At 47.1% G+C, this 22452-nt stretch overlaps 1 protein-coding gene across 3 annotated transcripts in view; it reads right to left on the minus strand.

The window, feature by feature from the left end:
• LOC140476606 (pleckstrin homology domain-containing family D member 1-like) overlaps nt 1-22452 on the minus strand; it is a 158373-nt gene that overhangs the window by 40445 nt on the left and 95476 nt on the right. For all 3 annotated transcript variants that reach the window (XM_072569460.1, XM_072569459.1, XM_072569461.1), the window contains exon 3: nt 11651-11740. In XM_072569460.1, coding sequence (XP_072425561.1) covers nt 11651-11740 — 90 coding nt within the window. The remainder of the gene's footprint in view (nt 1-11650; nt 11741-22452) is intronic.

Consider the following 22452-nt stretch of genomic DNA (forward strand, 5'->3'; position numbering starts at 1 on the left):
ATCATAGAGCCAACCTGATTTCCCAAACTGAATTAGTTCCATTTGCCTATCTCTGTCCCATATCCCTCATTCCTGCTGAAGGGTTTATGCTCGAAATATCCATTCTCCTGCTCCTTGGATGCTGCCTGACTTGCTGTGCTTTTCCAGCGCCACACTCTCGACCCATATCCCTCTGAACCCTTCCTATCCTTGTATCTGTCCATACCTCTTAAGTGTTGTAATTGTACCAGCCTCTACCATTCCCTCTGGCAGCTCATTCCAAACCCGCACCACCCTCTGCGTGAAAAAGCTGCCCCTTCGGTCTCTTTGATATCTTTCCCCTCTCACCCTCAACCCATGCCCTCTAGTTCTGGACTCCCCGACCCCAGGGAAAAGGCCTCGGCTATTCACCCTATCCGTGCCCCTCATGGTTTTACAAACCTCGGTAAGGTCACCCCTCAACCCCCTTGTGCTTGCGGGAAGAAAAGTCCTAGCCTATCCAGCCTCTCCTTAAAACGGAAACCCTCCAATCCCAGCAACACTGTGGTCAATCTTTTCTGAACCCCCCCCCCCCCCCCCCCCCGTACAGTTTACTAATAACAGAGCAACCAATACAGTTCAGCAAAGCTAAAGAGAAGAGAGGGGAGTAGAAGGAGGCCAAGTCCATAATATATAGCAGCACGAATAGGCCATTCAGCCCATCAAGTCTACTCCGCCATTCAATGAAATCATGGCTGATCTGATCATCCTTAACTCCATGTTGTGCCCGTTCCACATAATCCTCGATTCCCTTACCAATTAAAAATCTGTCCCTCAGCCTTCAATATGCTGGACGGGCCAGTCTCGGTAGCCCTCTGAGGTTAAAAATTCCACAGACCCATCGCCATCTGAGAGGACAAATCCCTCCTCCTCTCTGCCTTAAATGGGCGACCCGTCATTCTGAGATGAGGCTGTCTGCTCCAAGACTCTCCCACAAGGGGGAAACAACCTTTCTGCATCTCCCCGGTCGATTAAGTTCCAATAAAGTTGCCTCTCATTCAGCGAAACTCCAGGCCCAAACAACTCACCCTCTCCTCATAAGACACTCCCTCCATAGCTGGGACCAGCCAAATGAACGTTCTCTGGACTGTCTCAAAAGTTAGTCTATCTTTCCTTAGATAAGGGACGCAAAACAGTTCACAGTATTCCAACTCTTGTCTGACGAGTGCCTTGTCTAGGTTCAGCGAAGGCTCCCTACTTTGATATTCCATTCCCTTTGAAATAAAGGCCAACATTCCATTTGCCTTCCCTATCACTCGCTGGAATATGGATGTTAGTTTTTTTGTGTTTCATGGATGAAGACTCCAAGGAGATCGCCTGAATTGCAGGCTACTAGACTCGACGGGATTGAGGCTTACAAAGAGGAGGTGTTAGCAATTCTGGCAAGTGTGAAAATAGGTAAGTCCCCTGGGCTGGATGGGATTTATCCTAGGATTCTCTGGGAAGCCAGGGAGGAGATTGCAGAGCCTTTGGTTTTGATCTTTATGTCATCATCGTCTACAGGAATAGTGCCAGAAGACTGGAGGGTAGCAAATGTTGTCCCCTTGTTCAAGAAGGAGAGTTAGAGACAACCCTGGTAATTATAGACCAGTGAGCTTTACTTCAGTTGTGGGTAAAGTGTTGGAAAGGTTATAAGAGATAGGATTTATTATAATCTAGAGAGGAATATTTTGATTAGGGATAGTCAGCACGGTTTTGTGAAGGGTAGGTAGTGCCTCACAAACCTTATTGAGTTCTTTGAGATGGTGACCAAACAGGTGGATGAGGGTAAAGCAGTTGATGTGGTGTATATGGGTTTTCAGTAAGGTGTTTGATAAGGTTCCCACAGTAGGCTATTACACAAAATACGGAGGCATGGGATTGAGGGTGATTTAGCAGTTTGAATCAGAAATTGGCTAGCTGAAAGACGACAGAGGGTGGTGGTTGATGGGAAATGTTCATCCTGGAGTTTAGTTACTAGTGGTGTACCGCAAGGACCTGTTTTGGGGCCACTGCTGTTTTTCGTTTTTATAAGTGGCCTGGATGAGGGTGTAGAATGATGGGTTAGTAAATTTGCAGGTGACACTAAGGTCGGTGGAGTTGTGGATAGTGCAGAAGGATGTTGCAGGTTACAGAGGGACAGAGATAAGCTGCAGAGGTGGCAAATGGAGTTTAATGCAGGCAAGTGTGAGGTGATTCACTTTGGAAGGAGCAACAGGAATACAGAGTACTGGGCCAATGGTGAGATTCTTGGTAGTGTGGATGAACAGAGAGATCTCAATGTCCAGGTACATAGATCCCTGAGAGTTGCCACCCAGTTTAATAGGGTTAAGAAGGCATGCGTTGTGTTAGCTTTTATTGAGAGAGGGATTGCGTTTCGGAGCCATGAGGACATATTCCAGCTGTAAAAAACTCTGGTGCGGCCGCACTTGGAGTATTGGGTCCAGTTCTGGTCACCCATTATAGGAAGGATTTGGAAGCATCGGAAAGGGTTCAGAGGAGATTTACCAGGATGTCGCCTGGTATGGAGGGAAGGTCTTATGAGAAAAGGGTGAGGGAACTGAGGCTGTTTTTGTTAGAGAGAAGAAGGTCGAGAGGTGACTTAATTGAGACATATAAGATAATCAGAGGGTTAGATAGGGTGGACAGTGAGAGCCTTTTTACTCGGATGGTGATGGCTAGCACAAGGGGACATCGCTTTAAATTGTGGGGTGATAAATGTCAGAGGTAGTTTCTTTACTCAGCGTGTGGAACATACAGTAGTAGACTCGCCAGCATTAAGGGCACTTAAATGGTAATTGGATAAACATATGGATGAAAATGGAATAGTGTAGGTTAGCTGGGCTTCAGATTGATTTCACAGGTCGGTGCAACATCGAGGGCCGAAGGGCCTGTACTGCGCTGGAATGTTCTATGTTCTGTATGTTTTTCTGTTCTGTTACTGTTAAAACCCATCTGGTTCACTAATGTCCCCTCGGGAAGGAAATCTGCCATCCTTACCTGCTCTGGCCTACCTGTGACTCCGAACCCACAGCAATGAGGTTGGCTCTTCGCTTCCCTCTGGGCAATTAAGGAATGTGCAATAAATGCTGGTTTTGCCAGAGATTATTACAGCCAATATAGGATGAAAGACGACTCGGGAGCTTAAAGTGGAGGAACGAGTGACCAGAATTTGACAGAACCCGCCCTGCAGGTTGAAGGAGGAGAACTTTGCATCAGATGTAATGGTGTTCCAGCTGAGTGAACGTAACTACAAAGGCATGAGGGAGGAGCAGGTCACAGGTGAGAGGAAAGGGAAGCCTAGCTAGGAAGACAGAGGAGGAGCAATGGCAGGAGTTACTGGGGGGTCATTTGCGAGGTATAGCAGAGATTCATCCCAAGCAAGAAGACACCTATTAAGGGGAGAATGAGGCAACTACAGCCGACGAGGGAAGAGAGAGGAATGGCCGAAAAGCAAAAGTATACAATGTGGTGAAGCCAGAGAGACTGGGAAGACTTGAAAAAGCCAATAGAGAATATGTTTAAAACGTCATGGGGGAAGAAGATGAAAGGTAAGAGTAAGCTAGGTAGGAATATAAAAGAAGTTTGCAAGAGTTTTTTTTTAAATTTCAGGACGTGAAAAGTAAGGGCGAGGCAAGAGGGATCGCTGGGAAGTGAGGCTGGAGAAGAAGTAGTGGGGAGCAAAGAAATTACAGACCAACTGAACAGACACTTTGCATCAGTTTTCACGGTGGACAACACCAGCAGCATCCCAGAGAGTGGGGACCAGAGGTGAGTGCAGTGGCCATCACTAAGGACAAGGTGCTGGGGAAGCTGAAAGGTCTGAAGGTGGAGTCATCACCCAGGCCAGATGGAAGCTACTCCCCGTGGCTCTGAAGGAGATAGCCAAGAAGATCGTGAAGCCATTGGTGGTGATCTTTCAGGAATCACTGGAGTCAGGGAGGGTCCCAGAGGACTGGAAAATGGCTAACGTGACACTCCTTTTCTAAGTGAGGCAGAAGACAGGAAACTATAGGTCCGTCAGCCTATCTCAGTTGCGGGTAAGATTTTAGAGTCCATTATTAAGAATGAGGTTGTGGAATACATGGAAGGGTGCTGAGTCAGGGCTGAGTCAGTACGGCTTCATCAAAGGGAGGTCATGCCTGATAAATCTGTTAGAATTCTTTGAGGAGCTAATGAGCAAGTTAGACCAGGGAGAGCCAGCGAATGTGATCTATTTGGCTTTGCAGAAGGCCTTTGACAAGGTGCCACACAGGACGCTGCTAAAGGTAAGATCCCATATTAGGGGTAAGGGTTAGAAGATTAGACGGTTAGAAGGGTTAGAACATGGTTAGAAGATTAGCTGACTGTCAGAAGGCAGAGAGTGGGAGAAAGAAATTTTTTTCAGAATGGCAGCCAGTGACTCGTGGGGTTCTGCAGGGGTCAGTGTTGGGACCACAACGGTTCACATTATACATTAACAAGCTGGACGAAGGAACTAAGGGCATTGTTGCTAAGGTTGCAGATGACGCAAAGACAGGTGGAGGGACAGGTCATGTTGAGGAACTGGGGAGGCTGCAGAAGGACTTGGACAGGCTGAGAGAGTGGGCAAAGAACTGGCAAGTGGAGTTCAGTGTAGGCAAGTGTGAGGTAACGCGCTTTGTTAGGAAGAATAGAGGCGGAGACTGTTTTCTAAATGGGGAAAGACTTCGGAAATCTGAAGCACAAAGGGGCTTCAGAGTCCTCGTTCAGGATTGTCTTCAGGTTAACGTGCAGGTACAATTGGTAGTTAGGAAGCAAATGCAATGGCAGCATTCATTATAAGAGAGCTAAGATACAACAGCAGAGATGTACGACTGAAAATGTATTAAGGCTGCATTTTATCATAGAATCCCTTCAGTATGGAAACAGGCCATTTGGCCCAACAAGAGCACACCCAACCTCGTGAACAGTAACCCGCCCAGACCCATTCCCCTACCCTATTACTCCACATTTCCCCTGTACTAAGCTACACATCCCTGAATACTACGGGCAATTTAGCAATTCACCCTAACCTGCACATCTTTGGAGTGTGGGAGGAAACCGGAGCACCCGGAGGAAACCCACACAGACACGGGGAGAATGTGCAAACTCCACACAGTCAGTCACCCGAGGCTGGAATCGAACCTGAATCCCTGGCGCTGTGAGGCAGCAGTGCGAACCACTGAGCCACCGTGCCGCCCTAATTTGGAACATTGGCCGTAGTTTACAGCCCCATGTCTAAGGCCGGATGTGCTGGCCCTTGGACAGAGTCCAGAGGAGGCTTCCAAGAGTGATGCCGGAGTTGAAGGGCTTCTCGTATCACAAGTGGTTGACTTTATGTCTACCCTTGATGGAGAAGAATGAGGGGGGGGGGGTCTGATTGACATTCAGAGAATACTGAGGGGCCTGGATAGGTTAGATGTGGAGAAGATGTTTTCACCAGTAGGAGAGACTAGGACCCGAAGAGTGAAGGGACGACCCTTTTGGAACAGTGAGGAGGAGGCATTTCTTCAGCCAAAGGGTGGAACTCATTGACACAGAGCACTGTGAGGGCCCAGTCATTGACTGTATTTAAGACAGCGACAGATAGGGTCTTGATGAGTAAAGGGGATCAAGAATTTCTGGGCAAAGGCAGGGGAATGGGGTTGAGAAACATCCACCACGATCGAATGGCGACGCAGACATGATGGGCTGAATGGCCCGACTCTGCTTGTGGCCCTTATGAAAAGGGGGACAAAGCGAATCTGATCCGTGAAGAGAGATACAGGCAGCAGTTTGCAATGTCTTAACACAGGGGGAAAAGACAGATTTCCTGATCCAGCAGTTCCCCAAACCACATAATAAAGGAGAGTGAGTCTGGTTTGTGCAGCGAGTCAAAGGACAAAGGCATTTTATCGTAGAATCCCCACGGTATGGAAATAGGCCCAACAAGAGCACACCCAACCTCTGAACAGATGGGAAAGCTGGGCTGGGACTGGAATAACTGGTTCAACAGTCTGTCTAATGGCGTCTTCAACGAGGCAACACTGTTCAAACTCAGAAGGAACCAGACTCTAACCAAGCTATTGTGAAGACATTGTGACACAACTCAGCATATGGCCTGATATTTCTCCCACATCAACTTACTTGAAAGCCCTCACTCATTCCTTTATTACCTCTTCACTGAACGTTTCCAAACTTCTTCCATCTGGCATCCCATGTTCCCAGCCTCGGTGGGCCTGAGGTCGTTCAAACTTCGCGCTGGCTGATCCTTTCTCCTGACAAGTCCCGCTCCAGACTCTGTCAGCTCCCCTTAGGCAAAGTCTCGCTTTTAAAACTCTGGTCCCCATTTTTCCAATCCCTCCAAGCTTCATGGTTTGGGGATGTTAATGTAGGGGGAATGGTTCGTAAGTTCCATCAAAATTGGAGGTGTAGTGGACAGCGAAGGAGGTTAGAGCTTCAAAATGTGTTGCTGGAAAACGCAGCAGGTCAGGCAGCATCCAAGGAGCAGGAGAATCGACGTTTCGGGCATAAGCCCGTCTTCAGGAGCGAAGGAGGTTACAATGGGATCTTGATCAGACGGGCCAATGGGCCGAGGAATGGCAGATGGAGTTTAATTTAGACAAATGCAAGATGCTGCATTTTGGAAAGGCAAATCAGGGTAGGACTTACACATGTAATGGTAGGGTCCTAGTGAGCATTGGCAAACAAAGAGATGAACAGGTTTATAGTCCCTTGATAGTGGAATCTCAGGTAGACAGGGCGGTGAAGAAGGCATTTGGCATGTTTGCCTTCATTGGTCAGCGCTTTGAGTAAAGGGTTTGGATGTCATGTTGCAAGTGTATTGTTTAGGCCATTTTTGGAATAATGCGTTCAAATCTGTACTCCCTACTACAGGAAAGATGCTGTGAAACTTGAAAGGGTTCAAAAAAGATTTACAAGGATGTTGCCAGGGTTGGAGGATCTGAGCTACAGGGAGAGGCTGAACAGGCTGGGGCTGTTTTCCCTGGAGCGTCGGAGGCTGAGGGGTGACCTTATAGAGGTTTACAAAATTATGAGGGGCATGGATAGGATAAATAGACAAAGTCTTTTTCCTGGGGTCGGGGAGTCCAGAATAGAGGGCATAGGTTTAGGGTGAGAGGGGAAATGATTTAAAACGGACCTAAGGGCAATTTTTTCACACAGAGGGTGGTGTGTATATGGAATGAGCTGTCAGAGGAAGTGGTGGAGGCTGGTACAATTACAGCATTTAAAAGGCATCTGGATGGGTATATGAATAAGAAGGGTTTAGAGGGATATTGACTGAATGATGGCAAAAGGGACTAGATTGGGTTGGGATATCTGGGCGGCGTGGACGAGTTGGACCGAAGGGTCTGATTCCGTGCTGTACATCTCTATGATTCTACCCCACCCCAGTTCCTGTCTCTATAATCTCCTTCAGCCCCCAAATCTCACTCTCTCGCCTCCTGAGCCTTCTCAGTTTTCATCGTCCCTGCCACTGGTAATCTAAATTCCCCCTGAATTCTTCCCCTGAGATCCATGGGCGCCAGTGACATCCCCAACCCAAATCCGGACGCTTCCTGCTTCTGCAAATCTGACCCTGGTGAGGGAATAACAAACCTGAGAATTGGATCTCCTTTCAAGCTGGCCAAAGAGAGAAAAACACACAAGAAATATCTCTCCCCCATCCAGCCCTCAGGCACTTTCTCCTGTCCCATCCACACCAACCTATGCCACCCCCACTCCACCACCTCTCTGCCATCCTATGCCACCTATACATCCTCAATGCCTCTCTCTAGCACCTATGCTAACTTAGTTATGGGTCACATCAATCCTTGACCCACCCCCACACACCATCCCTTACTTTAACAATATCTATACCATACGTTCAATAAGGACCAACCTCAGGATCCACACTGAATATTTCTTTTAATTAAAGTTCTCTTGAACAATTAACTACTTAAAAAAATGTTTTCCTTGATTAAAAACTCATTGACTATATTTCTTTAAATACTTTATTCCTCATAAGAACAAACGTTTGTGTTCATTACCTTACCTCGAAACCTTAATAAGCGCTTGGAGCTGTCAAACAAATTGTGAATGAAAAGGCCACACACTGTGATAACGATAGGATGTGAAATCAGGCAAACAGCACCAATCCTTTAATGATAGCCCTTGAGTATTTTCCAACAGAGTAAGTGAAGTGGCAAACACTTTTTCAAAAAAAATTGTGGACAATTGTTTTTTCAATATTTAACGTAAAGTTAAATGAATTGTTAAATAACTTCACAGCTCTCAGCAATTCTTTTCATGACTCTCTGACAATGCTAAAGAGGTTGACAGTGCCAACGAGTTTAACACTCAGTCCTGTCTACTCTTAACAAACTCGAAGCACACTTAATCTCAAACAGTAGGCTCTTGACTGTTCCCAAAAAATGTCCCGTGAACTGTGTCGAAAAGAGTACCTCTGTCTCAAAATACCTCCACCAGTTTTGGAACTTTTACTCCCCTTGAAGTTGTGCCCTGGTCAGCCCAAGTTTAAGCTCAACTCTCTCCCAATCTCCCGCTGCAAAAATGGTGGAGGGCTGAGTCGGGGGTTGTGATGGGGTGGGGGGGGGGGGGGGGGGGGGGGATTTCTGGATTTGCCCCAACAGTGTCATTTTTGCTCACACAAACAACTCTGACTTTTATGCAGAACTTCAGGTCTATGGGTTTCTCAGTATTGACAAAGGGAAAGAGTAATTAAAGCAAGTGGTTCCTCTACAGAGTGAGTTTGAGGAATTAATAATGGGATATAAGGAACTGGGGGATGAGTTGACCAGACACTTCACTGTAAACGAGACAAAAGACAGCTCAGTGACGATTGTAAGTCAACAGTTGAAAGAAAGGGAGGGACTTTATTCACAATCACCCGGGAAAAGGGTACAGGGAAACTATTGGACCAATCCCCAGGTCCCGATAGACTTCATCGGAGGGACTGGAATGAAATACCTGGTGAGATAACAGCTGCACTGGATGTAATCTTCCCTGGATTACCATCTCGACTTGGAAATATATCACCGTTTCTTCACCTTCGCTGGGTTAAACTTTGGAATTCCCTCCCTATGGTTACTGTGGGTCTACCGATAGCACGTGGGCTGCTGTGGTTCAATAAGGCAGCTCAGCACCACCCTCTCAAGGGGGCAACTAGGGACGGACAATAAATGCTGGCCCAGGCGGTGACACCCACACCCCAAGAGAGATTAAAAGAAAGCTGATTGTGCAAAGGTCCCATCAGATTGAAAATTGATAACCATAATTTTTGAATTCAAGAAAGCCTCCGAGGGAGGCAGCAAGTAACAATTAGCCCCCACTTCGGTCATAGGGAAAACGCAGAAATTTATTATTAAGAGGGTTCTGGCAGCTTGCTTCGAAAATCAGAACACATTCAGGTAGAGTCAACATGGAGTTTCAAAATGGAAACCATGTTTGACTAATCTGAGGAAGCAGGGAGCAAGGTGAATAAAGGGAAACTTGTGAATGATGGATTTCCAAACGGCTGCAAGATGTCAAAATAGAGCGGCACAGTGGCTCAGTGGTTAGCACTGATGCCTCACAGCACCAGGGTCCCAGGTTCAACTCCAGCCTCGGGCGACTGTCTGTGTGGAGTTTGCACATCCTCTCCGTGTCTGTGCGGTTTTCCTCCAGGTGCTCCGGCTTCCTCCCACAGTCCAAAGATGTGCAGGTCAGGGTGAATTGGCCAGGTTAAGTTGCCCATAGTGTTAGGTGCATTAGTCAGAGGGAAATGGGTCTGGGTGGGTTACTCTTTGGAGGGTCGGTGTGGACTGGTTGGGCCGAAGGGTCTGTTTCCACACTGTAGGGATTCTAATAAAAATTATATTGACAACTCACAGTCTAGGAGGGTAAGTATAGGAAACGGGAGATGGAGTCGTTACAAATGGGGCACTTTGTATTAGCAAGAGGCAGTGACTGCAGTACCACAGGGATCAGTGCTGGGTCCTTAACTACTGATTTTTTTTAAGATTAGATTCCCTACAGTATCAGCCCAACAAGTCCACACCAACCCTCTGAAACGTAACCCATCCAGACCCATTCCCCCCTACCCTATATTTACTCCTGACTAATGCACCTAACACAGGTTGGGCTGTACCCACTGGAATCTGGAAGAATGAGAGGGGGCCTTATTGAGACTTAAGGTCACGAGAAGTGCTGACAGACTAGAGGCTGAGAGGACGGAGGGAAACCAGAACTGGGGGACACAGAGACGAGCGGGAATTTCTTTTCCTCTCAAGAAGGTGGTAGGGAGTCTCCAGCACAGAAAGCAGTAGAGACAGGGTCATTGAGTCTTTGTTAGACCAATCAGGTAATGTCACCATAGTCGCACTCTCTGATTAGTGAGCCGGGGGGTAGTTTAACCTGAGAGTCACCATGTCCTAGGCGAGGAGAACTCTTTATGGTAACCTCAGAAGGTGCGGGAATCGAACCTGCCCTGTTGGGTCAATATAGGGTAGGGGAATGGGTCTGGGTGGGTTACTCTTTGAAGGGTCGGTGTGGACTCGTTGGGCTGAGGGGCCTGTTTCCACACTGCAGGGAATCTAACCAGTCAAGCAGCCAACTGAGCCGAGCTTGTTAAAGCATTGACTGACAAAGGAGTCAAAGGTCGCGGTGTGTGGGTAGGCAGGCCACACAACCATGATCTTACTGAATAGCGCAGCAGGTCCAAGGGGCTGAATGGCCTCCTCCCAATGCGCATGCTTGTTTAACACGTACAGTGTTAGGTGTTGGTTCCCATTGATGATAGCACCGAGAGTACAACAGCTTTTGAAGCAGAGGTTGTGGGAGTGAGAGGGGCAAGTCCAGCCACTGAGGGGTCCTATCAAAGGAGAGGAAATGAACACACAGGGGTGTACCCAGACTGAGCACAACTGTGCATTCTCATTGGGAAGGTCAGGGAAAACGCTCCGAAATAAAGCTTGGAAGGGAGCTGATGTCATGGAGCCTGACTGACAGGCAAGATTCTACTTAGTGACATGGTCCAACGTTGGTGTACTTTGAGGGAATATGTCAACTCGAAAAGGTCTCTGACAACCTCACACCTTTCCCAAACAGCAGAAGCAATGTGACACTTGTTGACCATTTCTCCATGGAAACCATTCATCGAATCATAAAATCCCTACAGTGTGGAAACAGGCCCTTCAGCCCAACAAGTCCATACCGACTCTCCGAAGAGTAACCCACCCAGACCCATTCCCCTACCCTATATTTACCCCTGACTAATACACCTAACCTTCACATTCCTAAACACTATGGGTAATTTAGCATGGCCGGTTCACCTAACCTGCACATCTTTGGATTGTGGGAGGAAACCGGAGCACCCGGAGGAAACCCACACAGATACAGGGAGAATGTGCAAACTCTGCACACAGTCGCCCGAGGCTGGAATCCCTGGCGTTGTGAGGCAGTAGTGCTAACCACTGAGCCACTATGCTGCCCATTGTCAAAGGCTTGACCATCTGTGTATGCCCTCCGTTTGCCCTTTCAACTCTGAACCCAGGTAGGCCTCGGCCAACCCCTGTTACTGTGGTAACCTCCTCTGACATGGGGAGGGCTGGAGGGGGCGAACATTGTGCTGGTATGTCGGAGTCTTACTGCCCCAAGGGCAGCTCTTACTTACGTGGAAGTCCTCGTGGGAAATCTTCATCACAAATGGCATGTTGGGCTCTTCCTTTGCCTCCACCACACATCCTCCCAGCGGTATCACACCCTGTCAAACAAAGACCACAAGGTCGATGGACTTTGCAAGCTGATGGCCAGCTCTCGTCACCCACACAGATTTCTGGAACCCTCCGTGCCACAAGATATTGGCGTAGGTCACCCCTTACCCTACAAACTGAAGATTGCAAGTTTACTCCTTCACGGTTCGGATGTCTGATTGAAACGCGGGCCAAGCCTTCTACTCCAATTCGATATCAGTAAATCTACAGCCAACGTGGAGTCATAAAATCATAGCGATGTACAGCATGGAAACAGACCCTTTGGTCCAACTCATCCATTCCGTCCAGATATCCCAACCCAATCTAGTCCCATTTGCCAGCACTTGGCCCATATCCCTCCAAACCCTTCCTATTCATATACCCATCCAGATGCCTTTTTAATGCTGTAATTGTACCAGCCTCCACCACTTCCTCTGGCAGCTCATTCCATACACGTACCACCCTCTGTGTGAAAATGTTACCCCTTAGGTCCCTTTTATATCTTTCCCCTCTCACCCTAAACCTAAGCCCCCTAGTTCTGGACTCCCCGACCCCAGGGAAAAGACCTTGCCTATTTACCCTGCCCGTGCCCCACATGATTTTAGCTTCAGGGTTGACCTACTCTTAATGAGTGACTGTATCCTGCTCTCTCTCAGGAAATTGGCTGGCTTGTTTCCAATTGTGGTGTCATGGCCGACACAGAGGTGAATGACCAACCCTCGATTTGCACCAAGAACGGCCACTTCCTTTTCAATAACTTCATCCGAGTCCAACTCACTGTCTCCTTCACGTCTCAGTTACCTCTTGACCGAACTATTCCAACACTCTCTGGGCTGGCCTCCTGCATGCTTCTACCTGGAAACTTGTACCTTCTAAATTTCCATCGCCTGTGTTTTCACTTGTACCTCCCCGTTAGTAGCTGAGGAGCCACTGTCTTGACGTGCTGCAGACCACATAGAAATTTCGTGCTCACGATGTCTCCCAACAGAGCAGAATTATGGTTTTAAAACCCACGTACGCATTTCCAAATCCACCCCAGGCCTTGCCACCTTTGTCATCGAAACACAGAAAATCGTAGCAGGCGTAGGCCCTTCAGCCCTTCGAGCCTTCTCCTCCATTCAACGTGAACATGGCTGACTATCCAACTCAGTATCCGTTTCTGCTTTCTACCCTGTGCCCTTTGATCCCTTTTTGCCCCATGAATTAGGTCTAACTCCTCCTCGAAAACATTTCGTGCTTTCGCCTCTACTGGCAGAGGATCTCACAGGCTCATCACGGCCTGGGTGAAGAAATTTCTCCTCATCCCAGTCCAAAATGGCCGACACTGTATCCTAATTCCGAACTCTCCTGGTCATCAGAAACATCCTTCCTGCGTTTACCTGTCCAGCCCTGTTGGAAGTTTAAGGGTTTCTAGGAGATACCTCCCCTCATTCTCCAGTGAATATCGTCCTAGTCGATCCAGTCCCTCGCACACATTAATCCTGCCTCAAAACCGTCTGTCCTCCACCGATTCTGGCTTCGAATTGATTGTTAATTTAAATCACCCCACCAGTGGTGACCGCATTCCCAGTTGCCTGGGACTCAAGTTCAGGAAATCCCTCTATACAGCTCACCTTGCCTGTCTCACCACGCTTCCCCCTAAAACCTTCCCCACCCAACTCCTTCCAATTAGTGGTTGATCAACTGTTCTAACTTTTCCTTCTGAGGGCCAGTGGCTATATTCTGCGTTACTGCCTACCTATTCTGACAGTTGAAAGCACTATAAAAATGGACATCGTTGTTGTTAGAAGCAACCGGACGAACACAACGGAATTCAGGATCATCTTTTGACTTTGACTGTGTGTTTTTTCAAAAAATTGCAATTCTAGAAATTCGCTGAGGTCAACAGATTTATATACACTATGTTGACCAACAAAATGGAAAAAAAGTGAAAAATATGGAACACAACTAATGATTTACCAAGGCTACACACACTGCACTTTCCAACCTTAAGACCACTTCCCTCTGGAAGGATAAAGGCAGCAGTTACATGGGAACACCAACCCCTACACGTTCCCATCTAAATCGCTCATCATCCTGACTGGGAAATATAGCACTGTTCACCATCCTGACTGGGAAATATAGCGCTGTTCACCATCCTGACTGGGAAATGGAGCACTGTTCACCATCCTGACTGGGAAATATAGCAATGTTCACTATCCTGACTGGGAAATGTAGCACTGTTAACCATCCGGACTGGGAAATGGAGCACTGTTCACCATCCTGACTGGGAAATATAACACTGTTCACCATCCTGACAGGGAAATGGAGCAATGTTCACCATCCTGACTGGGAAATGTAGCACTGTTCACAATCCTGACTGGGAAGGGGAGCACTGTTCACCATCTGGATTTGGAAATATAGCGCTGTTCACCATCCTTCCTGGGAAATGTAGCACTGTTCACCATCTTGAGTGGGAAATGTAGCACTGTTCACCATCCTGACTGGGAAATATAGCACTGTTCACCATCCTAACAGGGAAATGTAGCACTGTTCACCATCCTGACTGGGAAATGTAGCACTGTTCACCATCCTGACTGGGAAATGTAGCACTGTTCACCATCCTAACTGGGAAATATAGCACTGTTCACCATCCTAACAGGGAAATGTAGCACTGTTCACCATCCTGACTGGGAAATGTAGCACTGTTCACTGTCCTGACTGGGAAATATAGCACTGTTCACAATCCTGACTTGGAAATGTAGTACTGTTCACCATCCTGACTGGGAAATGTAGCACTGTTCACCATCTGGACTGAGAAATATTGCACTCTTCACCATCCTAACTGGAAAATATAACACTGTTCACTCTCCTGACTGGGAAATATAACACTGTTCACCATCCTGACTGGGAAGGGGAGCACAGTTCACCATCGGGATTTGGAAATTAGATTAGATTAGATTAGATTACTTACAGTGTGGAAACAGGCCCTTCGGCCCAACAAGTCCACACCGCCCCGCTGAAGCGTAACCCACCCATACCCCTACATCTACATTTACCCCTTACCTAACACCATGGGCAATTTAGCATGGCCAATTCACCTGGCCTGCAAATCTTTGGACTGTGGGAGGAAACCGGAGCACCCGGAGGAAACCCACGCAGACACGGGGAGAACGTGCAAACTCCACACAGTCAGTCGCCTGAGGCGGGAATTGAACCCGGGTCTCAGGCGCTGTGAGGCAGCAGTGCTAACCACTGTGCCACCGTGCCGCCCACAAATATAGCACTATTCACCATCCTGACAGGAAAATGTAGCACTGTTCACCATCCTGACTGGGAAATGGAGCACAGTTCACCATCTGGACTGGGAAGTATAGCACTGTTCACCATCCTGATTGAGAAATATACCACTCTTCATAATCCTAACAGGGAAATATAGCACTATTCACCATCCTGACTGGGAAATGTAGCACTGTTCACCATCCTGACTGGGAAATACAGCACTGTTCACCATCCTGACTGAGAAATGTAGCACTGTTCACCATTCTGACTGGGAAATGTAGCACTGTTCACCATCTGGACTGGGAAGTATAGCACTGTTCATCATCCAGACTGGGAAATGTAGCACTGTTCACCATCTGGACTGGGAAGTATAGCACTGTTCACCATCCTGGACTGGGAAATATAGCACTGTTCACCATCCTGACTGGGAAATGCAGCACTGTTCACCATCCTGACTGGGAATTGTAGCACTGTTCACCATCCTGACTGGGAAATATAGCACTGTTCACCATCCTGACTGGGAAATGTAGCACTGTTCACCATCCTGACTAGGAAATATAGCACTGTTCACCATCCTGACTGGGAAATGTAGCACTGTTCACCATCCTAACTGGGAAATATAGCACTGTTCACCATCCTGACTGGGAAATGTAGCACTGTTCACCATCCTGACTGGGAAATATAGCACTGTTTACCATCCTAACTGGGAAATATAGTGCTGTTCACCATCCTCACTGGGAAATTTAGCACTGTTCACCATCCTGACTGGGAAATGGAGCACTGTTCACCATCCTAACTGGGAAATATAGCACTGTTCACCATCCTGACTGGGAAATGGAGCACTGTTCACCATCCTGACTGGGAAATGTAGCACTGTTCACCATCCTAACTGGGAAATACAGCACTGTTCACCATCCTGACTGGGAAATGGAGCACTGTTCACCATCCTGACTGGGAAATGGAGCACTGTTCACCATCCTGACTGGGAAATATAGCACTGTTCACCATCCTGACTGGGAAATATAGCACTGTTCACCATCCTAACTGGAAAATATAGCACTGTTCACCATCCTGACAGGGAAATGTAGCCCTGTTCACCATCTGGATTTGGAAATATAGCACTGTTCACCATCCTGACTGGGAAATGTAGCACTGTTCACCATCTGGACTGGGAAGTATAGCACTGTTCATTATCCAGACTGGGAAATATAGCACTGTTCACCATCCTGGACTGGGAAATACAGCACTGTTTACCATCCTGACTGGGAAATATAGCACTGTTCATCATCCTGACTGGGAAATGTAGCACTGTTCACTATCCTGACTGGGAAATATAGCACTGTTCACCATCCTGACTGGGAAACATAGCAGTGTTCACAATCCTGACTTGGAAATGTAGCACTGTTCACCATCCTGACTGGGAAATGTAGCACTGTTCACCATCCTGACTGGGAAATGTAGTTCTGTTCACTTTCCTGACTGGGAAATGCAGCACTGATCACCATCCTGACTGGGAATTGTAGTTCTGTTCACCATCCTGACTGGGAAATGCAGCACTGTTCACCATCCTGACTGGGAATTGTAGTTCTGTTCACCATCCTGACTGGGAAATGCAGCACTGTTCACCATCCTGACTGGGAATTGTAGTTCTGTTCACCATCCTGACTGGGAAATGCAGCACTGTTCACCATCCTGACTGGGAATTGTAGTTCTGTTCACCATCCTGACTGGGAAATGTAGCACTGTTCACCATCCTGACTGGGAAATGTAGCACTGTTCACCATCTGGACTGGGAAGTATAGCACTGTTCATCATACAAACTGGGATATATAGCACTGTTCACCATCCTGGACTGGGAATTGTAGTTCTGTTCACCATCCTGACTGGAAAATATAGCACTGTTCACCATCCTGACTGGGAAATGTAGCACTGTTCACCATCTGGACTGGGAAGTATAGCACTGTTCATCATACAAACTGGGAAATATAGCACTGTTCACCATCCTGGACTGGGAAATACAGCACTGTTTACCATCCTGACTGGGAAATATAGCACTGTTCATCATCCTGACTGGGAAATGTAGCACTGTTCACTATCCTGACTGGGAAATTTAGCACTGTTCACCATCCTGACTGGGAAATATAGCACTGTTCACCATCCTGACTGGGAAATATAGCGCTGTTCACCATCCTGACTGGGAAATATGGCACTGTTCACCATCTGGACTGGGAAGTATAGCACTGTTCATCATCCAGACTGGGAAATGTAGCACTGTTCACCATCCTGGACTGGGAAATGTTGTACTGTTCACCATCTGGACTGGGAAATGTAGCACTGTTCACCATTATAACTGGAAAATATACCACTGTTCACCATCCTGACTGGGAAACATAGCAGTGTTCGCAATCCTGACTTGGAAATGTAGCACTGCTCACCATCCTGACTGGGAAATATAGCACTGTTCACCATCTGGACTGGGAAATTTAGCACTGTTCACCATCCTGACTGGGAAATATAACACTGTTCACCATCCTGACAGGGAAATGTAGCAATGTTCAGCATCCTGACTGGGAAGGGGAGCACTGTCTACCATCTGGATTTGGAAATATAGCACTGTTCACCATCCTGACTGGGAAATGTAGCACTGTTCACCATCCTGACTGGGAAATATAGCACTGTTCACCATCCTGACTGGGGAATGGAGCACTGTTCACCATCCTGTCTGGGAAATGTAGCACTGTTCACCATCCTGACTGGGAAATATAGCACTGTTCACCATCCTGACTGGGAAATGTAGCACTGTTCACCATCCTGACTGGGAAATACAGCACTATTCACCATCCTGTCTGGGAATTGTAGATCCGTTCACCATCCTAACTGGGAAATGTAGCACTGTCTACCATCTGGATTTGGAAATATAGCACTGTTCACCATCCTGACTGGGAAATGTAGCACTGTTCACCATCCTGACTGGGAAATATAGCACTGTTCACCATCCTGACTGGGAAATGTAGCACTGATCACCATCCTGACTGGGAAATGTAGCATTGTTCACCATCTGGACTGGGAAATATAGCACTGTTCACCATCCTGGACTAGGAAATATAGCACTGTTCACCATCCTGACTGGGAAATATAGCACTGTTCACCATCCTGACTGGGGAATGGAGCACTGTTCACCATCCTGTCTGGGAAATGTAGCACTGTTCACCATCCTGACTGGGAAATATAGCACTGTTCACCATCCTGACTGGGAAATGTAGCACTGTTCACCATCCTGACTGGGAAATACAGCACTATTCACCATCCTGTCTGGGAATTGTAGATCCGTTCACCATCCTAACTGGGAAATGTAGCACTGTCTACCATCTGGATTTGGAAATATAGCACTGTTCACCATCCTGACTGGGAAATGTAGCACTGTTCACCATCCTGACTGGGAAATATAGCACTGTTCACCATCCTGACTGGGAAATGTAGCACTGATCACCATCCTGACTGGGAAATGTAGCATTGTTCACCATCTGGACTGGGAAATATAGCACTGTTCACCATCCTGGACTAGGAAATATAGCACTGTTTACCATCCTGACTGGGAAATATAGCACTGTTCACCATCCTGACTGGGAAGTATAGCACTGTTCACCATCCTGACTGGGAAGTATAGCACTGTTCACCATCCTGACTGGGAAATATAGCACTGTTCACCATCCTGACTGGGAAATGTAGCACTGTTCACTATCCTGACTGGGAAATATAGCACTGTTCACCATCCTGACTGGGAAATGTAGCACTGTTCACTATCCTGACTGGGAAATATAGGACTGTTCACCATCCTGACTTGGAAATGTAGCACTGTTCACCATCCTGACTGGGAAATATAGAACTGTTCACCATCCTGACTTGGAAATGTAGCACTGTTCACCATCCTGACTGGGAAATATAGCACTGTTCACCATACTGACTGGGAAATATAGCACTGTTCACCATCTGGACTGAGAAATATTGCACTCTTCACCATCCTAACTGGAAAATATAACACTGTTCACTCTCCTGACTGGGAAATATAACACTGTTCACCATCCTGACAGGGAAATGCAGCAATGATCACCATCCTGACTGGGAAGGGGAGCACAGTTCACCATCCTGACTGGGAAATGTAGTAATGTTCACCATCCTGACTGGGAAATGGAGCACTGTTTACCATCCTGACTGGGAAGTATAGCACTGTTCACAATCCTGACTGGAAAATGTAGTACTGATCACCATCCAGACTGGGAAATATAGCGCTGTTCACCATCCTCACTGGAAAATATAGCACTGTTCACCATCCTAACTGGAAAATATAGCACTGTTCACCATCCTGACTGGGAAATATAGCACTGTTCACCATCCTGACTGGGAAATGTAGCACTGTTCACCATCCTGACTGGGAAATATAGCACTGTTCACCATCCTGACTGGGAAATGTAGCACTGTTCACCATCCTAACTGGGAAATATAGCACTGTTCACCATCCTGACTGGGAAATGTAGCACTGTTCACCATCCAGACTGGGAAATATAGCACTGTTTACCATCCTAACTGGGAAATATAGCGCTGTTCACCATCCTCACTGGGAAATTTAGCACTGTTCACCATCCTGACTGGGAAATGGCGCACTGTTCACCATCCTAACTGGGAAATATAGCACTGTTCACCATCCTGACTGGGAAATGGAGCACTGTTCACCATCCTGACTGGGAAATGTAGCACTGTTCACCATCCTAACTGGGAAATATAGCACTGTTCACCATCCTGACTGGGAAATGGAGCACTGTTCACCATCCTGACTGGGAAATATAGCACTGTTCACCATCCTGACTGGGAAATGGAGCACTGTTCACCATCCTGACTGGGAAATGTAGCACTGTTCACCATCCTGACTGGGAAATATAGCACTGTTCACCATCCTGACTGGGAAATGTAGCACTGTTCACTATCCTGACTGGGAAATGTAGCACTGTTCACCATCCTGACTGGGAAATATAGCACTGTTCACCATCCTGACTGGGAAATGTAGCACTGTTCACCATCCTGACGGGGAAATGTAGCACTGTTCACCATCCTAACTGGAAAATATAGCACTGTTCACCATCCTGACAGGGAAATGTAGCCCTGTTCACCATCTGGATTTGGATATATAGCACTGTTCACCATCCTGACTGGGAAATGTAGCACTGTTCACCATCTGGACTGGGAAGTATAGCACTGTTCATCATCCAGACTGGGAAATATAGCACTGTTCACCATCCTGACTGGGAAATATAGCACTGTTCATCATCCTGACTGGGAAATGTAGCACTGTTCACTATCCTGACTGGGAAATATAGCACTGTTCACCATCCTAACTGGGAAACATAGCAGTGTTCACAATCCTGACTTGGAAATGTAGCACTGTTCACCATCCTGACTGGGAAATGTAGCACTGTTCACCATCCTGACTGGGAAATGTAGCACTGTTCACCATCCTGACTGGGAAATATAGCGCTGTTCACCATCCTGACTGGGAAATATGGCACTGTTCACCATCTGGACTGGGAAGTATAGCACTGTTCATCATCCAGACTGGGAAATGTAGCACTGTTCACCATCCTGGACTGGGAAATGTTGTACTGTTCACCATCTGGACTGGGAAATGTAGCAATGTTCACCATTGTAACTGGAAAATATACCACTGTTCACCATCCTGACTGGGAAACATAGCAGTGTTCACAATCCTGACTTGGAAATGTAGCACTGTTCACCATCCTGACTGGGAAATGTAGCACTGTTCACCATCTGGACTGGGAAATTTAGCACTGTTCACCATCCTGACTGGGAAATATAACACTGTTCACCATCTTGAGTGGGAAATGTAGCACTGTTCACCATCCTGACTGGGAAATATAACACTGTTCACTCTCGTGACTGGGAAATATAACACTGTTCACCATCCTGACAGGGAAATGCAGCAATGTTCACCATCCTGACTGGGAAGGGGAGCACTGTTCACCATCTGGATTTGGAAATATAACACTGTTCACCATCCTGACAGGGAAATGCAGCAATGATCACCATCCTGACAGGGAAATGCAGCACTATTCACCATCCTGTCTGGGAATTGTAGTTCTTTTCACCATCCTAACTGGAAAATATAGCACTGTCCACCATCCTGACAGGGAAATGTAGTAATGTTCACCATCCTGACTGGGATATGGAGCACAGTTCACCATCTGGATTTGGAAATATAGCACTGTTCACCGTCCTGACTGAGAAATGTAGCACTGTTCACCATCCTGGACTGGGAAATACAGCACTGTTTACCATCCAGACTGGGAAATATAGCACTGTTCACCATCCTGACTGGGAAATGTAGCACTGTTCACCATCCTGACTGGGTAATGTAGCACTGTTCACTATCCTGACTGGGAAATATAGCACTGTTCACCATCCTGACTGGGAAACATAGCAGTGTTCACAATCCTGACTTGGAAATGTAGCACTGTTCACCATCCTGACTGGGAAATGTAGCACTGTTCACCATCCTAACAGGGAAATGTAGCACTGTTCACCAATCTGACTGGGAAATGTAGCACTGTTCACCATCCTGACTGGGAAATATAGCACTGTTCACCATCTGGACTGGGAAATATAGCGCTGTTCACCATCCTGACTGGGAAATGTAGCACTGTTCACCATCCTGACTGGGAAATATAGCGCTGTTCACCATCCTGACTGGGAAATGTAGCACTGTTCACCATCCTGACTGGGAAATATAGCACTGTTCACCATCTGGACTGGGAAATATAGCGCTGTTCACCATCCTAACAGTGAAATGTAGCACTGTTCACCATCCTGACTGGGAAATGTAGCACTGTTCACCATCCTGGACTGGGAAACGTAGCACTGTTCACTGTCCTGACTGGGAAATATAGCACTGTTCACCATCCTGAGTGGGAAACATAGCAGTGTCCACAATCCTGACTTGGAAATGTAGCACTGTTCACCATCCTGACTGGGAAATGTAGCACTGTTCACCATCCTGACTGGGAAATACAGCACTGTTCACCATCCTGACTGGGAAATGTAGCACTGTTCACCATCCTGACTGGGAAATGTAGCACTGTTCACCACCTGACTGGGAAATACAGCACTGTTCACCATCCTGGACTGGGAAATACAGCAATGTTTACCATCCAGACTGGGAAATATAGCACTGTTCACCATCCTGACTGGGAAATGTAGCGCTGTTCACCATCCTGACTGGGAAATGTAGCACTGTTCACTATCCTGACTGGGAAATATAGCACTGTTCACCATCCTGACTGGGAAATGTAGCACTGTTCACTATCCTGACTGGGAAATATAGCACTGTTCACCATCCTAACTGGGAAACATAGCAGTGTTCACAATCCTGACTTGGAAATGTAGCACTGTTCAC

Source organism: Chiloscyllium punctatum, chromosome 4 (genome assembly GCF_047496795.1).
Source record: "Chiloscyllium punctatum isolate Juve2018m chromosome 4, sChiPun1.3, whole genome shotgun sequence".
NCBI classification, from domain to species: domain Eukaryota; kingdom Metazoa; phylum Chordata; class Chondrichthyes; order Orectolobiformes; family Hemiscylliidae; genus Chiloscyllium; species Chiloscyllium punctatum.